Source organism: Parathielavia appendiculata (assembly GCF_033297405.1).
Source record: "Parathielavia appendiculata strain CBS 731.68 unplaced genomic scaffold N657scaffold_4, whole genome shotgun sequence".
Taxonomy (NCBI): Eukaryota; Fungi; Ascomycota; class Sordariomycetes; order Sordariales; family Chaetomiaceae; genus Parathielavia; species Parathielavia appendiculata.
Genome location: NW_026944223.1, coordinates 761,278 through 778,162, shown reverse-complemented (window position 1 = coordinate 778,162; position 16,885 = coordinate 761,278). Strand labels below are relative to the sequence as shown.

General features: G+C 55.5%; 4 protein-coding genes across 4 annotated transcripts; all 4 read left to right on the top strand.

Moving 5' to 3' along the window:
- Positions 1 to 2,923: 2,923 nt before the first annotated feature.
- Positions 2,924 to 5,885, top strand: N657DRAFT_632889 (carbohydrate-binding module family 50 protein; the record flags this gene model as incomplete). The annotated part of the gene is made up of 2 exons (XM_062791176.1): positions 2,924 to 3,479; positions 3,541 to 5,885. 2 exons carry the CDS (start codon positions 2,924 to 2,926, stop codon positions 5,883 to 5,885), a joined length of 2,901 nt encoding a protein of 966 aa, XP_062648731.1.
- A 503-nt stretch (positions 5,886 to 6,388) lies between these two features.
- On the top strand, positions 6,389 to 8,698 carry N657DRAFT_643736 (uncharacterized protein). Its single transcript, XM_062792613.1, has one exon. It carries the CDS (start codon positions 6,633 to 6,635, stop codon positions 8,247 to 8,249), a length of 1,617 nt encoding a protein of 538 aa, XP_062648730.1. The 5' UTR covers positions 6,389 to 6,632; the 3' UTR covers positions 8,250 to 8,698.
- A 298-nt stretch (positions 8,699 to 8,996) lies between these two features.
- Positions 8,997 to 10,091, top strand: N657DRAFT_655121 (ribosomal protein S4e; the record flags this gene model as incomplete). Its single annotated transcript, XM_062794567.1, has 3 exons — positions 8,997 to 9,010; positions 9,170 to 9,592; positions 9,740 to 10,091. 3 exons carry the CDS (start codon positions 8,997 to 8,999, stop codon positions 10,089 to 10,091), a joined length of 789 nt encoding a protein of 262 aa, XP_062648729.1.
- A 4,029-nt stretch (positions 10,092 to 14,120) lies between these two features.
- Positions 14,121 to 16,353, top strand: N657DRAFT_342162 (FAD-binding domain-containing protein). The gene is made up of 4 exons (XM_062786904.1): positions 14,121 to 14,669; positions 14,776 to 15,175; positions 15,243 to 15,860; positions 15,914 to 16,353. Exons 1-4 carry the CDS (start codon positions 14,361 to 14,363, stop codon positions 16,333 to 16,335), a joined length of 1,749 nt encoding a protein of 582 aa, XP_062648728.1. The 5' UTR covers positions 14,121 to 14,360; the 3' UTR covers positions 16,336 to 16,353.
- The last annotated feature ends 532 nt before the right edge of the window (positions 16,354 to 16,885 follow it).

Here is a 16,885-nt window from a genome sequence, read left to right as displayed (position 1 = left end):
GTTGGGAAAAGGGAGCCTCTGCGAACTTGATATCCAGGGCCTCCATGATGGTTCTCCGGTCACAACATCTGCAACTTCTTCCGCTCTGGTACTTCCGTTATCCTCGTATCTGTCGGCCGGGGCTGCGCTGGTAGACTCCCCCCAGATGTCAAGAGAAGACTGGATCTGTCTTGAGTTAGATCGTGCATCCGGGTATTAGTGCTCTGCGCAATCGTAAGGGATGGGGAGCAGCTTCTGAAGTGGGCAAGACAGCATTGAAGGGGCATGTCGGGCCGCTATCACATCTGTCCCCTTGTACTAGATGCAGCAGAACAGCAATTCCGCCCATTCCAACCGATAGATGCTCCGGCCGTGGTCAGTAGAAAAGGGGCACCTCAATGGACGTCAACTCGAAGTGTTCAAAGTGACCCATATCGGTACCGAGCATTCCTAGGAGCATCCGGTTCCTCTAGCCAGCAAGCCAGTCGCATGGCCATCATGAGAGTCAACCATGTAGGCTCGTCACTGTGAGCTCTCCAGGCCGCGGTTGGTAGCCCTTTCAGGGGAAAAGGAGGCTGCTTGCCCGTCTGGAGGAGATTGGGCCTGTTTTAACATGTTGCACCAGAAGGATCATATCAACGAGCCCGGTGATATCCAGGGCATCGGTTCCTTTGGAAGGTGCCAGTCCGCCGTCGGTGCGTCCCTTGGGAGCTCTGCTCCTTTTCACCGGACGAAGTGACAGCCGCCCACATCTGAGCATCGTGCGCTGCACACAGGAGTGGTAGCATATTTCCTCTGGCAATCTTTATCCCACAATCGTACTTGCACTATAATAGTAACGATCTCAACCATTCCGCACCCGTCTCCTGATCGAGCGATAGTTCCGTGACGCGAAGGGGTATGCAGACGCGATATTCATGCTCAATAATCTGAGATTCAACGGCATTTTCCATGGCCAGGTTGGCTTTCCTCGCAGCCATCTCGGCTCGATGCATCGCACTTGTGTCGTCTCCAAGGAGGCACCGAGACAGCACAGAACGCATGGGTAACATCAGGCTGCCTGAGGATTGACCATTTCGTAGCTCCGAGATGGATCTTGCGCGGTCTTTTCCAGCTTCTGCTAGGTCGTAGTTCTCTCGATCCATGATATACTCCAACGTACATTGAAGCAATACCGTGCAATCAACGAAAGCAGGGCACGCAGTAACGTTATAGCTCAAATGGGGCACACCCATTAAGTCGAATTCCGACTAGGGCATCTGTAGTTGCAGTACTCGCGGAGTATTTGTGATGTCGCGAGGGCCAGGATTGCCATATTGAAGTCGGGGGCTGCAGTGAGGAACAAACGGTCAACAACGCTCTTCGAGAGCGACATAAAGAGGCCCTCGTTGGTCCCGGCCGCCATCAGTCACAACCTGGAGTAGTTACCGAGCGATTGCGAGTAATATCTGGTGCCAAGATTTCGGTTGCGTGACGGTGGAGGATCAAGACCCGGATAAATAGGTACCTACAAGTGCAGCTAGAGACGTCAAACAACCAACAAGGTTGCACACACCCACTCTCACTCATCAATGGTGGCATCGTCATCTCCGGACTTGAGGGCAGCCGACAGGTTGATCAAGTTTTGAAATGTCCAGACTCCAGAGCCCCACGCGTGCTAAGTGCTTGCAAGTGGAGAAATAAGGTGTAAGGGTTCTGGGGCGGTCTCAAGATAAGCTTGTGGCCGGCCGAGCCGGTCGCTGCCCTGTGAGGATGATGATCAGCGAAGAGCCGCAACGCCGAGAGATGAAGTGATCGAGCCCTCGTGAAGGCCTGATCAGCAAGGACAATGAGACGGGCAATACCCGCCTACGCCCAAAATCGACAATTCCAGGGGCCTTCCATTGCCCAGCGGCGAAGCCATGATGTCGGATGAATTTCTCGAGGGCAAGCAATCATGGTCCAAACCGGTTCAGCCGACACTCGCGGCAGGATTCTCTTCGAAATTGGCTCTGGGCCTCTAAAAGTGGAGGCCCGTCAAATGAGAGCAGCGGACTCAGCCCCTTGAGTCAGCCCGTGAGAGGCGGGCTGGGCGCTCCCTGTCGCCTTCCCGCAAGGCAGAAGCGCGGTGGAGAGTGCAAGATGACTTTGGTCTGGCATGGCGTTGTCCGGATTTGTTGGTTCCTGGAACGCGGGGAACTTGTGCAAGTGCCAAGGATTTGCTTGGCAGGGGTGCCTTCCTGTTCTGGACGGGAAATTCGGCTGCGCGGCTTGCCCCTGCCGCCAACTGCACGTGCAGCGAACTCCTAGGCAACATGATGGATCCTGCGGAGGGATCTTGTGAGAGAACTGCGCGATCCAAGATCTGGAGACAGGAGCAACCCCTTTCCCTGGGGCGTATTCTGATAATATGGTCCTGATTATCACGGCATTGCGAACATATGAGGAGAGACACTGCTGGTTTTTTGTCTCTTTGCTTGGATGAGGCCACGGCAACCACACCCATTTCACCTCTCATCACATTCGGGCGGGCGGTTGGCCTTCTCCGCGCGTTGGTGGTGGATGCATGATAATTTCCTACACCCCTGCTCTCGGGGACTGAACCGGACATGTCACCCACAGAAGCACCGTGGGATGGGGCGACTCAGGCAAGATCCTCCAGCCCATCTCATCATGGAGGTCCTCAGGCAGATAGACCCCTGCGGTTCTATTTGTGGGAATCCGTTGAAAAGCCGCAATGGCCCCGGCCCGGCCTCCTCCCATCTCCCGTCTCTTCCTCTTCTTGGTTCCTGTCCAAGTCAAGACCACACGGCGTGTTCTCCCCAGCCGTAGCAAACGTTTTGTTTGCGTCCTTTCGTTGTGTGCTTCACACCCATCAGTCACTCCTTACGGCCCCGACCATCCCCGACCAGTCACTCCTTTACGTATACGACACATCCTGTATTGCTAATACCAACGCTCCGTAATGCTCACCAAGTCTCTGGCCGTCGCGGCCCTGGCCGTTCTCCCGGCCCTGGCAACCCCGTCTGTTAATGTCTACTGGGGACAGTCGGGCACCGACAGACTCAGAGAATACTGCGAGAACTCCAGCTTTGAGTACGTTACGGTCGGCTTCATCAACAAGTCGCCCGAGCATGACTCCTCAAGCTTGGAGTACCCCGGCAGTAACTTCGCTTCCCACTGCATGAATGAATACTACCAGGACTCCAACGGCGTCAAGTCGAATCTCCTCAGCAAGTGTGGCAAGCTCGCCGCCGATGTCAGGTACTGCCAGAAGAAGGGCAAAAAGGTGCTGCTCTCCATCGGCGGTACATGGAACCCGCCCGCTGCCGACTACACTGTTTCGAGCCCCGCCAAAGGCGAGGAGTTTGCCAGCTTCCTGTGGAATGCCTTTGGTCCTTACCAGGCCTCATGGGGGAAGCGAGCCAGACCCTTCGACGACTATTACGGCGGTCCCGAGGATGAGGCCGACAAGCACTTTGTGGTGGACGGATTCGACTTCGACATTGAGCACAAGTTCGGTGAGCAAGCTCCCTCTTTTTCCTTGCCCAACTGCCTTGACGATGCTAACATTCTCTCCAGACGACCAAAGCGGTTATGTCGCCATGGTCAACAAACTTCGTGAACTGACCCAGTCGGACTCGGCAAAGAAGTATCTCATCACGGCGGCGCCCGAGTGTCCTTTGGATGATTTGTGGTTCAAGATGAAGACGATCATCCAGCAGAGCATTTTTGATGCCCTCTTTGTCCAGTTCTACAACAACCCTGGCTGCGCCGGATCTTTGAACAACTTCGACGCGTGGGCCGAGTATCTCAAGACCACGGCCAGCAAGGATGCCAAGATCTTCATCGGCCTGCCAGGCTCCCAGCAGGCCGCCGGCTCCGGCTACCTCGCGCCCGGCGAGGCAAAGAACTTGTTGAACAAGCACAAGGACAAGCCCGCTTTCGGAGGTGTCATGGTCTGGGATGCCTACTTCGGCAGCCAAAACAAGGTCGGCGGCAAGCCCTACTACGAGCTCATGCATGAGTATGCCTGTGGCACGTCCGCCCCGACTTCACCTTCACCAACACCAACCCCGACCACTTGCGTGCTGAAGCACTCTGTCGTGAGCGGCGACAGCTGCTACTACATTGCCGAATACTACGGCCTCGACGACGTCGACCAGTTGAAGAGCTACAACCCGGGGCTTACCTGCAATTTGCGTATTGATGACCAGCTCTGCGTGAGAATGGGCAACTCGCCTAAGACGACGTCGACCAGCACCTCGGCCAGCAGCACCTCGAGCAGCACCTCCACTTCGACCACTTCGTCCACTTCGACTGAGTCTTCCCCCTCGATTGTGTCTTCCACTGCGAGCAGCGCGTCCTCTTCGTCCACCTCGACTGAGTCTTCCACGTCGACCGAGTCATCATCAATTGCCTCCTCGACTGAGTCCGCCACGTCGACTGAGACTACCTCATCCACTTCTGAGGCTTCTTCGACAACATCGGAAAGCACCACCATCACCCAGGGCCCCAGCACCACCTCGACAAGCGAGACCGCTACCAGCACCTCGACTGAGGAGGATGACACGTGCACCGATGACGAGACCAGCACCTCTGCCACCGAGACTGTCACCGAGACTGCCTCGGGAAGCTCCACCATCACCGAGGCCCCTGGTACCACTTCCACTACGAGCAGCGATGCTGCTAGCAGCACTTCGACCGACGACGACGTGTGCACGGATGACGAAACCAGCAGTTCTGCCACAGAGACTGCCACTGAGAGCTCCACCATCACCCAGTCTCCGGAGACGACAACGACAAGCAGCAATGTTGCCAGCAGCACCTCGACCGAGGATGACGTGTGCACTGATGATGAGACCAGCACTTCCGCCACTGAGACTGCCACGGAGACTGTCTCCCAGACTGCCACGGAAACTGCCTCCCAGACTGGTACCGAGACGGCCTCCCAGACCGCCACGGAGACTGTCTCCCAGACTGCCACGGAAACTGCCTCCCAGACTGCGACTGAGACGATCTCCCAGACTGGTACCGAGACGGCCTCCCAGACCGCCACGGAGACTGTCTCCCAGACTGCCACGGAAACTGCCTCCCAGACTGCGACTGAGACGATCTCCCAGACTGGTACTGAGACGGCCTCCCAATCTGCCAGCGTGACTTCCACCGAGACTTCCTCCCAGTCGGGTGTCAGCTCCACGGCCTCGACTTCTGACAGCGGCTCCGTCCCGAGCACCACTGCTTCCCAGAGCTACACAACGTCGACCATTTTTACTACGACCACCTACACCGTCACTTCTTGTGCGCCGTCTGTAACAAGCTGCCCTGGCCGCGTTGTCACCGAGACCATCGCAGTCTCGACCACCGTCTGCCCCGTGACCGCCACCGAGACCGAGACTAGCGCGCCTGAGACCACCACCTCGCTGCCCGCTGGCTGGACTACGTCGACCGTCTACTCAACCAAGACGTACACCATCACCAGCTGCGCCGCCACTGTGACTGACTGCCCGGGCAAGATCGGCCAGGTGACGACCGAGATTATCGCCGTGAGCACGACCGTCTGCCCCATCACGGAGGTCACTTCCTCGCCGGCCACCGCCAAGCCGCCCAAGCCAAGCACCACCGGGCACTCCGGCAAGCCCGAGACTGACTCGACCACTGTCACCTCAATCACTACCACGCGCTTCACCACCCTGACGGTGCCCAAGCCCGAGTCCAGCACTTCGACTAAGGCTTCTTCGGCCCCGGTCCTCCCCTCGGCTGGCTTCTCTACCTCCTCGGTCGCTGTCCGCCCCTCGGGTGGTTTCTCGTCCACGTCGGGTGCTCTCCGCCCGTCGGGGACGCAGCCTGTCACGGCCGGTGCTGCCCGCGATATGGTGGCCCTGGGCGTGCCGGCTGTCCTGGCCGCCTTGGTGTTTGCCCTGTAAGGGTAGGGGCCGTTGGGATAGATGTTTGTTCGTTTGTTTGGCCTTGGATTATTCCTTTCTTCTTGGATAGCCTAGGCTTTGATGAATAGACTAGGGTATCATTTTGTGTATTTAGAGGATTCAAGGTAAAGTTGGGTTGGTTAATGGACTTGCTACGATAAATCCATTTCGGGCTTGGTATTGTTGAATGGCTAATGAAGTCGATGTTCTTGTTCGAGTCTCGTAGAACTTGCGAAATGATGGAGCAGGTTTCTGTTCTAGCCCTTGAACGTGTGCTCTTACTACCTCGAGCTGTTTGGGTCAAGACTGGCTCGGGCGAGGTGGGATTTGGTGAGAGACTGGAACTTACACCTTAACTCCGTGCCTCCCGAATAGTTACACGGTCGTTGATTTCTCAAGCCGTCCAATCGGTCCCGAGGTCGGCAGAAAAGTAGCCAATCATGGACCAGGAGATGCATTTCGTCTTGCCAGCCTGCTGGCCCAGCATGCTCCAGATCGCACAACACTCTCGATCTCCCTCTTTCCATTTCTGCTAAGGAGCCGAGTTCACTCATTGTCGGGGGCCCGGTTGCCGCCGTGATTGTCAGTTGTTATACCCTTATTCTAACTCAACGCCGCGGAACCCAAGGCTCGCACGGGTTTTCGAACCTTCCCCGCCTTGTAAACTCACCACCACCTTGTCCTCCCTTCTCCGGGCAGCGCCCTGACCCTTTCCAATGCCCCCTTCCCCAAACCAATCGCTCCACGATGGCCACCATCGAGCCATGGCTCACGAACCTCCTCAACGCCCCCAAAACTCCTGATTCTCCATCGATACAGCCTGCACCCTTCACTGCGGCCTCAAGCCAGTCCATCTCGCTCCCCCCACTCGTGCCCGAACTCAGCGGAAGCCACAGACCCGACAGGTCTGCTCCGACTCAGATCGCTTCTCTGTGCGCTGCCGACGACAATCACCTCGTCAAGCCACCATTCGGTCGAGTCGATGATGCGCTTGGCTTACACACTGTCTCCATCCGACCCCTCCAGCTCCTGCTCAGGGAACCTCAGCCGACACCACCGGCGGTCCCCTTGCGCAAGATCGTGGACGATGTACCGGCGAGTCCCGAGGATTCGTCGACCAAGAAACGCCACAGACCACTCACTGCCAAGGAGGATTTTGTGCAACTGCCAAAGCTACCCAAGAAACAAAAGTCGGCCCAACAGGTCGTTCCGCCCATCATCGCCGGCCTCCACGAACCGCCCCCCGATCCCGCGGTTTTCCCTCCCATCACATCGACATCCTTCGACGGCAACAAGAGTTTTGGTTTGGGGGCATGGAAGGATATCGGTAGCAGTCAAAGTGAAGACCGCCCGGGCGTGTCTTCTACCGTTGAACCCGAGCCGAGCAATCCTCCGAAGCCGAAGAGACGTCCCATGAAGCCGCGAAGGAAATGGACTGAGGAGGAAACCAACAACCTGCTGCTCGGGGTTAGTCGCCACGGAGTCGGGAGGTGGACAACTATCCTTGAAGACCCCGACTTCCAGTTCAACGACCGGACAGCTGGGGATCTGAAGGACCGATTCAGGACGTGCTGCCCAGATGAACTGCGGTTAACCACATCCAATGAAAAATTTAGGGCTGGTCTTGGGGAGTCAGGTGCATCGGCAGCTTCGGAAGGGAATACAAGGCATAAGATTGGACTACATCTGGAGGATATTCTGCTACCCACCGGGGACGAGTCAGTCGACAACGATGGGGCTTCGCCATCCGCGGCTGCAGACTTTGATGCGGTGCCTAAGAAGAGGAAGCCTCGAGCCCATCGCAAGAAGTTGGAGGATCTCGCTGAGCTGGGCATCCATGGTCCGTTCGAGAAGTCGCACCGACGGAAGCGTCGGCCTTTCACCAAGCAGGACGACGAGGCGATTCTCGATGGCCTCAACCAGTACGGTCCCTCCTGGACCAGGATCCAGCGGGATCCCAAGTACAATCTCTCGAGCCGCCAACCTACAGACTTGCGCGACAGGGTTCGCAACAAGTACCCCGAGATTTACGCCAACATCGAAAAGGCCAACCTGCTCGAGAAAGCTGCGCGGGGCAAGGCGGACCTCCTTGAGCCGTCCGTCCACCTGGCCGCGGACACCGCCATCCTCGCGCCACTGGAGCCTCCGCCGAACCGGTCAGGCTCCAGGGAAGACTTGCTGCGACGCACAGCGACGCCTTCGGCCTACGAGTCTACCGAGTCGCTGCCTGGCCTCGCCGACCTCTTCGACGTGACGGAGCCGCATGGCACATCCTTCCTTGGGAGCGCGCCCGAGATGGACTTAAGCCACCTCCTGCTTGATGACTCGCATGGGAGTGAGCGGCGTTTTGGAAATGGCAGGTAGGACAACGAGATAGGTGTTTTTCGTGATGACTCTCTGCGTCAAGTCTTGGAGCTGAGCTGGAGGTCTCGGTACCTGTTTTCGTTGATGATTCAAGAGAGTAATATGGCCTTTACATGTCTAAAACTTGGGCTTTGGGGTTGTCATCTAGGTTTCCGAGGATTCTATATTCTCGGCGTGGATGCCGCTGTGTTTGGCGTTAGCAGCACTCGACGTTGCATCCACGCTTGTCCGTCGAAGTCAGGGGCTGGCATATGGTGTATGGGTCCACTTGGGGTTTACAGGTTAGATGAGGGAGCAATCCCCGCCTCGGGACGAGAATCACTTCTCACATGGCGGATAGTGGTGTTTTGGTGATATCCTGCGAATAGCATAGCAACTTCCTGTCCTTTCAGCACTTGCGCGCCCAACGACTTATACCGTCATGAACAGGTCTAAGAATGAAAACGCAAGTCCACTTGATAAACTAGGAATGCCCGGAGCAGTAAACCAGACACTCATCGTCGTGGGGCCCTCTTGATCCAGGTGAAAGGACGCCTGGAAGCAAAGGCGAAGCAAGCTGGAAACCCTAACCCTTCACTCTTCTTTTCTCCACTTTCGATTTTTACCCATTACACCGCCCCGTGGCCCCACCCGGAATTGCTAGGGCTTCAGGGCACAAATCCAATTTTCAGATTTACCCGCGCTTCTACTTTTCGCGGCATTCCTTTCATTTCCCATCGACCAGCACATCGACAACAGCCAGCCAAGATGGGTAGAGGACCGTAAGTAATCGACTCCTGGCATTGTCGACTTTCGTTTGGCTGTTTTCACTCGATTGGCAGCTCAAGCTGCCGCTTCGGCCGCATCTTCAATCGTTGTTTCCTGGACCGGGCGGTTCGCGAAATGTCAAAAACTTCACGATGCTGACCCGTGGACAACAGGAAGAAGCACCAGAAGCGCCTTAGCGCACCGTCGCACTGGCTTCTCGACAAGCTGTCGGGTGTCTACGCCCCTCGGCCGTCGGCTGGTCCGCACAAGCTCCGCGACTGCATGCCGCTGATCGTCTTCGTCCGCAACCGCCTCAAGTATGCGCTCAACTACCGCGAGACCAAGGCCATCATGATGCAGCGCCTCGTCAAGGTCGACGGCAAGGTCCGCACTGACATCACCTACCCCGCTGGCTTCATGGACGTCATCACGATCGAGAAGACGGGCGAGAACTTCCGCCTCATCTACGACACCAAGGGCCGCTTCACCGTCCACCGCATCCAGGACGAGGAGGCCAAGTACAAGCTGGGCAAGGTCAAGCGCGTTCAGCTCGGCCGTGGTGGTGTGCCATTCTTGGTTACGCATGATGCGAGAACGTGAGTTCTTCCGACATCTGTCAGCCGTTGGACCAAGCTTTGGTGGATCGTGCTGGGTCTCGCTCTGCGGGAAACCACGATCCGAGCGGGGATCTCTACGGTTGGTATGTCCAAGTTCTCACTGGTTTGCTAACGATGGCTCGGCAGTATCCGCTACCCTGATCCGCTGATCAAGGTCAACGATACCGTCAAGATCGACCTGGAGACGGGCAAGATTACCGACTTCATCAAGTTCGACACTGGCGCCATTGCCATGGTTACTGGTGGTCGTAACATGGGCCGTGTCGGTGTCATCACCCACCGTGAGCGCCATGATGGCGGCTTCGGCATCGTCCACCTCAAGGATGCCATTGACAACACTTTCACCACACGTGAAACCAACGTCTTTGTCATCGGCAGCGAGAAGCCCTGGGTTTCCCTTCCCAAGGGCAAGGGTGTCAAGCTCACCATCGCTGAGGAGCGTGACCGGAGGCGGGCGCATGCTCTGGCTGGTCACTAAACGGGGTTCACAACGGATTTGGGCAGGGCATTGGTTGCTGATCTTACAAAAGCATGCTGGATGGAGTACCGGATGTCACTTTAGTTCAGATTTGGCAAGATGTCCTCTTGCTAACTGGTATACCCGGGTCAGGATTCGACCCGATAACTGGACTGCCCTTCCGGATGACATGACTTGGTTTCTGCTGCCTCCGTGTCTGGTCTGTTTTCAGATGTACTTTTGGACGTTTTACCTTCGGCAATTTTCTCAGGCGTTGCATCATGCCCAGACACACCTCGAAGCGGTAAGGGTATCTCCAGCGCCACAAGATGATTGTCTGGCAATTACGCGTGAATCGTCAAGTCTCAAGGACGGGCCCTGGTTTTTGGTTCAAAAAAAGAGACACAACCACAACGTGTTTGGGCTTGACTCACTACCACAAACACCACAAAACAAGAACCTGTCTGGGGGCCTCCCTCACAATCAGCAAATAGCTTAGACCCCGCAGCTCTCAATTGGCGGGGCAGCGTATGTAGGAGACTGGGAAAGTTGAGACATAGGGCTCGAATTTCTTGCCGGAGCCTCGCAGGATGCTCACGTCTGCCAGCGTTGTGGCAAAGCCTGACTGATGATGGAGGGACCGGATTTGGCTGGCGGTGAGGAGAAGGGTTCCGTTCCAGGTTGGGATTGGGGATTCATTGCAACCTTGTCTCTACTGTGCCAGGCAGTTTTCATATCGCTTTTACCTTTGGCGGATTATCTGTGAGTACTGATATCGTCATTCTGCAAGCTTCCTTATATCTACCTACAAGTATCTTGAAATCTTGAACCGAGTGTGTGGAATGGGACTAGGTTTGGACGGGATACCTGAGTGGTTGGAGGCGGTACACGGCCTCGTCAACCTGAACTCCTTGCGCCTACACAAATTGTTATGCATGATGCTTTGGGACAATGGATGGGCAATGCAACATGTCATCTTGGGCCGATCTGGCTGTGAATGCATCCGCATGCTGCAACTCGTCTTGCTCTAACAGGAATGTAACCTACCTTGGTTTCCCGTGACACTATAATTGTGCTTCTGGGTCGCTGTCGGTTATTGAGATGGAATAGAGGAATATTGTGATACGATTTAGTAATGGCACCACCCAGTCTTGCTGTACGCGGCGGAAAAGGGAAAGTGGTCGTATGGCTGGAGTTTGGCTGGCTCCGTTCGTTCCGCTGCAGCACTGCCTTCTCCTGTCTGGTCCCGCACATTGGTCAGGCGTTGTCGGAATGGTTGTTATGGCTGAGTTGTCAAGTTAGGTTTCCCAGGTTAGTCTGTCCGGCATAGCGGTATGGCCTCCGTCAATGGCAGTGCGGGGTGGATATGTTGTGTCTCATGAATATGCACCGATGTATGTACATCCGTACAATACCGATGTACGGGACGGGCTTCGAGTATGGCATTCTCTGACCCTCCCTGCCGATGCACAATACAATGAAATCTTGATGCCCAAAGGCAAGCGCTGGAGTGAACAGTTTCTCAAGTTAAGGCTGAGATTGGATTCATGTCGACATGTCTCTTAGGTCTGTCGGTAATGCGAAAATACGTGCCAGTGCCGCGATCCGCAAGAGGAAAACCTGGGAAAAGCAAGAGCAAAGCAAGAGCACTCACATGCTGCCAGAGTCTTGGACCTGCATAAGAGAATCCCGAGAGACTGGGTTCGTTTGGCCACGTCCGTCACTGTTGCAGAACGCCCTGGGGAGTGTCCATACCTCGCTTTGACATTTTTGGGAACTGTGATCGCCAGATGTTCATCAGCCAGAGAATTGGCCGTCTGCTGTTTCCAAACATCCGCGTCCCGCTCTCCAGATCTAGCCTGCTCGAGTTCTGAGCTCAACGCGGGGGTTTGAAGTCCAATATCATGAAGTCAGCTGACAAGAACGGTTTACTATCAACGATCCGCGGGAGCCCTTTATGCATGCTGTTTCTGGTGTCCCTTGCAGTGGGCGTTGGTCGGGAAATGATATCGGACTTTGCATTGGGATGGATCTTCGCCATGCAGCTCAATGACGTGGGGTGCGCCAGCGTATGATTCCGCCCTCCGGAATCTAAAGTATGCGACGCCACGGTGCAAGCCGTCGATGCCTCGTGATCGTCCTGTTTGGGCTGAGATGCATGGGCAGCGCGGGTGGAGAGCGGGGGCTTACTAGAATGATTATCCGTTGCGGCAGGCATTCACGTGCTGTCCTTGAAAACTCAAGACATCAATGTCAATGTTTAGACTGATCACAATGGCGTAGAATTCTGGGCGCGAAGCTCAGCTCAGATCCTGAAGATTTTTGGCTGACGTTGAACAGAGCTCCCGTCCAAACTCCCGTCGCGGCTGGAGGTCGAACAGTGGACGAATAGGGCTTCCATGATTGGAGCACGAGGCGGGGACAGGGAAGCTTGGCCTTGAACTGTGGCCCGAGCCTCGACATTCGCCCACTTTACAGGCTAAAAAAAAAAATTGGAACAACGCCCCTTCCAGTCTCAGCCACAAATTCAGCCCTTTGCTTTTCATCAAGACCAATGAAGCGCCACTTGAAGTGACTTCGAGTGACTCTGCCTCCTTGAGAGCGGTGTGGAAGGACAGGCTCTTGATGCTCCTCCGTTGATGAGTGCTGTGTAGCACAGGCCTGAGATGACAATTTGGAGGAAGAAACTCCCGTCGTCTGGAGTTGTCCCACTCATGCATGAGGTGACCATTCATGACTTTCCAGGTTCCCCGCAGATTATCCAGGTTCAGAACGGTCTGCAGGTATCCGGAATGGAGTTTTCACCTGTAAGTTCAGATATGTATCAAAGTACATGTGCATTACCTCTTGGCGCTGCTGAGGGCTTGCAAATCATATCCCAAGCGTGATGGCGCCGGCTCACCCAAGCCCCTGGAATCAGCCACAATTCTCCTTCTTCGACGCCTCAGGTTTGAAGACATGATGAACGGGCCCAAGGCCTCCAGAGAGACCTAATACTGTACTTAGCTGTAGAAACTAAAGGAGACCTGAGGTAGATCTCGACCGGTTTGAGTGAGCACGTGCAAGTCCAAAGGGTTGTGTGTGACGCTGCACGATTTGCCCCGAGGTCGCGTGGCCTCTAGTCCACTCACAGCAAATGAGAGAGCGAGAGGTGACGTGCCATTGTCTCCGAGACCCTTACACCGCATAACCAATCCATTTTAGGGAGTGAGGCGGAAAAATCCCCGCTGAACATTCGGTAGCGAAAGAAATGTATTGATGGGAGTTCATTGGAATTGATCGCTTGCAACAGAACTCGGGTAAATCGCAACATCAAGATTGCTGAGACGATACCTCTCTCCTGTCTGCCTCTGGTCTGCTTGCTTGAGTCTCGATCAAGATCTCACCCCACCAGCTCCGCACACTAAGTTGAGTCTCATGCCTCCACCCTCCGCGTCAAAACACCCGAGTGTAATCCGTAAGGTAGTGCGCTAATTACTTTCACTTGCCTCACACCCATACGACTCGGTCTCCAGTTAGTTTCCCAGTGGCTATGCTAATAAGCCTCCGATGTACCTCAAAAGACACAGCATGTTCTGGGCAAGCCTGCGTCTTTCCGCCTCTGGCTCGTTCCTTGCCCGTGATCTCCATCCCGCCTGTCAGCCTCCCTTCAGACCTGGAACCTCAACGCCTCATCAACCATCTACTTCGCTAAACTTGCTTCTCTCTTTCGAGCCCTTGATTGGGTCGATCGCTTCTCCACCTCATCTGCATCCTGGTCCAGATGAGGCAAGTCAGGATCGTTTATTAAAGAGAGACGGTACCAACTGACCGGAAAACCTACACTTCCTCTCACGAGGACACTGGTGGTTTGAAAGGTACAGCTAGTCTCGGCACTCTGATGGCCTTGCCATACCCGTAGCCTTTGTTACCTATCCTTCGTTCTCGACTCATCCTCAGACCATTTTCTTGCTCTGACGCACCTCCCCGAGAGCGCCGGCTTCGGAAAAGTCTCCCGTCTCACCCTCTTGTTGGGTTGCGCCAGGCTGTTGCAGGCAAGAAGAGTGGGTATTACCGGCTCAATCAGAAATCAAAGCGGAGGCTTGCCCGATCCAGTCCCGGGAAGACTGAAACTAGGCGACCGCTGGTGGCTCCTCTGGAATTTCTACTGACTGGAAACCTCCAAGTCTTACCCAGCCGAGTCGCGCCGTGAAACGGGATCGAGTCGCAGGCGCTGTCGTTGTGGGCGAGTTGCCAACCAAGAACAAGCAAAAGTTTCGAGTCCGCATATTACTGCGGCTCTTCGCCTGCATGGCGGCAACCCGATTTACCAGGGCGGCGAGGCCCCTTGGCCGATCCCTGGCCGCATTCAGCAACCCCTGCCCCGCCGGCCGGCAACGCTTCACTACCACACTTCTTCGGCGCGCTGCGGCCGGCAACGGCCAGGGTCCTCGCACCGCCTCGGCATGGGCGCTTCCGGGCGTTTATGCCATTGCCGCCGTAGCCGGTTTGCTTGGCTGGGCAGCTTCCGAACTCAGGCATCGGGGACTCCCCGGCACCGTGAGGCTGGATGGCGCATTTCCGGTGTTCCAATATGCAAGCATGCGCGAGATGGAGCAGGTATGTCGCCCAGGCCTCTATGCGGCATTCAAGTGCTGCATGTGTGGCAAATTGACTCCGGGGTAGAACAGAGACTAATCAGACTCGCTGCGTGGGACCCTGGCAGGCCCTGGAGGAGATCCGACAAGAGCTTGGAGGCGAGGACATTATCTCGACTGATCCCGAGGACCTGCATGCCCATGGTTATTCCGAGTGGTCGACAACCAACCCGGAAGGGCTGCCAGTCGCAGTGGCATACCCGCGATCAACCGATCAGGTGTCGACTATCGCGCGCATCTGCCACAAGTACTGCGTGCCCATCATCCCCTACTCCGGAGGCTCTAGCCTTGAGGGCAATTTCTCTGCCCCGTTCGGCGGAATCAGCGTCGACTTCGCCTTCATGGACAAGATTGTCCAGTTCAATAAGGACGACATGGACGTCGTGGTCCAACCAAGCATCGGCTGGCAGGATTTGAATGAGCAGCTGTCCAAAATGGGCAGCGGGTTATTCTTCCCTATCGACCCAGGTGCGTATCGCGTGTGACGTGTTCAGCAATCCTTGTATGGACAACGGTGGGTTGACACCCAGCCTAGGGCCGAGTGCCAAGATTGGCGGTATGATTGGCACCAACTGCTCCGGCACGAATGCTGTCAAGTACGGAACCATGAAGGATTGGGTTATCAATCTCACTGTGGTCCTGGCTGATGGCACCGTCATCAAGACAAGGCGGCGACCACGCAAGTCTTCAGCGGGCTACAACCTCAACGGCTTGTTCGTTGGCTCCGAGGGCACCCTCGGCTTAGTGACCGAAGCAACGCTGAAGCTCGCCGTCGTTCCTGAGGAGTTCTCTGTGGCTGTCGTGACTTTCCCCTCGATTCGAGACGCCGCGTCGGCTGCCGCCGAGGTGATGCAGACCGGCATCCCAGTGGCCGCCATGGAGATCATGGATGAAGTCCAGATGAAGGTCGTCAACATGGGAGGGGCAACAGCACCCCGGGTTTGGAAGGAGATGCCGACTCTCTTCTTCAAATTTTCCGGGACCAAGGCCAGTGTGAAGGAGAACATCGGGTTGGTGCAGAAGATTACCAAGGCCAACAAGGGAAGCAACTTTGAGTTTGCAAAGGATGCGAGGGAGCAGAAGCTTCTATGGTCTGCCCGGAAAGAGTCCCTGTGGTCCATGCTGGCGTTGCGGAAAGAGGGAGAAGAAGTTTGTAAGTGGAAGTCTAAGGAGATCCATTTCAGCACGAACTCACGCCGTTTTTAGGGAGTACCGATGTTGCGGTACCGTTCAGCCGGCTTGCCGACATTATCGAGGTCAGCAAGAAGGAGATGGACGACTTGGGCCTGTTTGCCAGCATCCTCGGCCATATTGGAGACGGCAACTTTCACGAGAGCATCATCTACAACCGAAGGGACCCGGCTGAGAGGGACAAGGTTGAGGCATGTGTGAAGAATATGGTCAAGAGGGCTCTGGAGATGGAAGGCACCTGCACGGGGGAGCATTCCATCGGTTGGGGCAAAAAGGAATCGCTTGTCTGGGAGGTGGGACACGACACGCTGGGTGTCATGGTTCGTCTGCCAGAGACTCGCTCACTCACATATTATGTCACATGGCTAACACAGTTACAGAAAGCCATCAAAGCCGCGCTCGATCCCCACTGGATAATGTCAGTTTCACCCGCTTGAGCCTATTTGCTAGGGCATCTCGCTGACATGACAATTCTAGGAACCCTGGCAAAATTTTTGATAGGCAGAGCTGACACAAGGGACGGCCTCTTGCATCTGACCCAGCAAACCACCCTCAATGAGAGCGCTCACACCGCATCGGGACCATTTTTCAAGGCAGGACCAGCACGCATAATGCTCGTTTGGCCGAGCAATACAGGTTCGGACAAAAGACTGAGGCATTAACAGGTCGGGAAGCCAAAAGTTGTGCATCGCTGGGTATTTTGGCAGTGTCTCTTAACTTTCTGCATTCCCCTGAGCGGACTATGTTTTACGTTTGTTTCTGGAAAGGGTTTGCCAGACTTACGTGGCGGGAAATGGACGTCGTATTCACAAGTCCTTTGCGACTTTCCTCACACGATGAGTGACCACGAGACAGTGACATTGTTTGCGGTAAGCGTTCTGGAAGACAACTCACAATTTACCTTACCTTGATTTGACCAACTCTGATTTCTTTTCCTTTCCCAGGCACCTTTGATGAACACACTCTCTTTTCAACCCGCTCAACTGC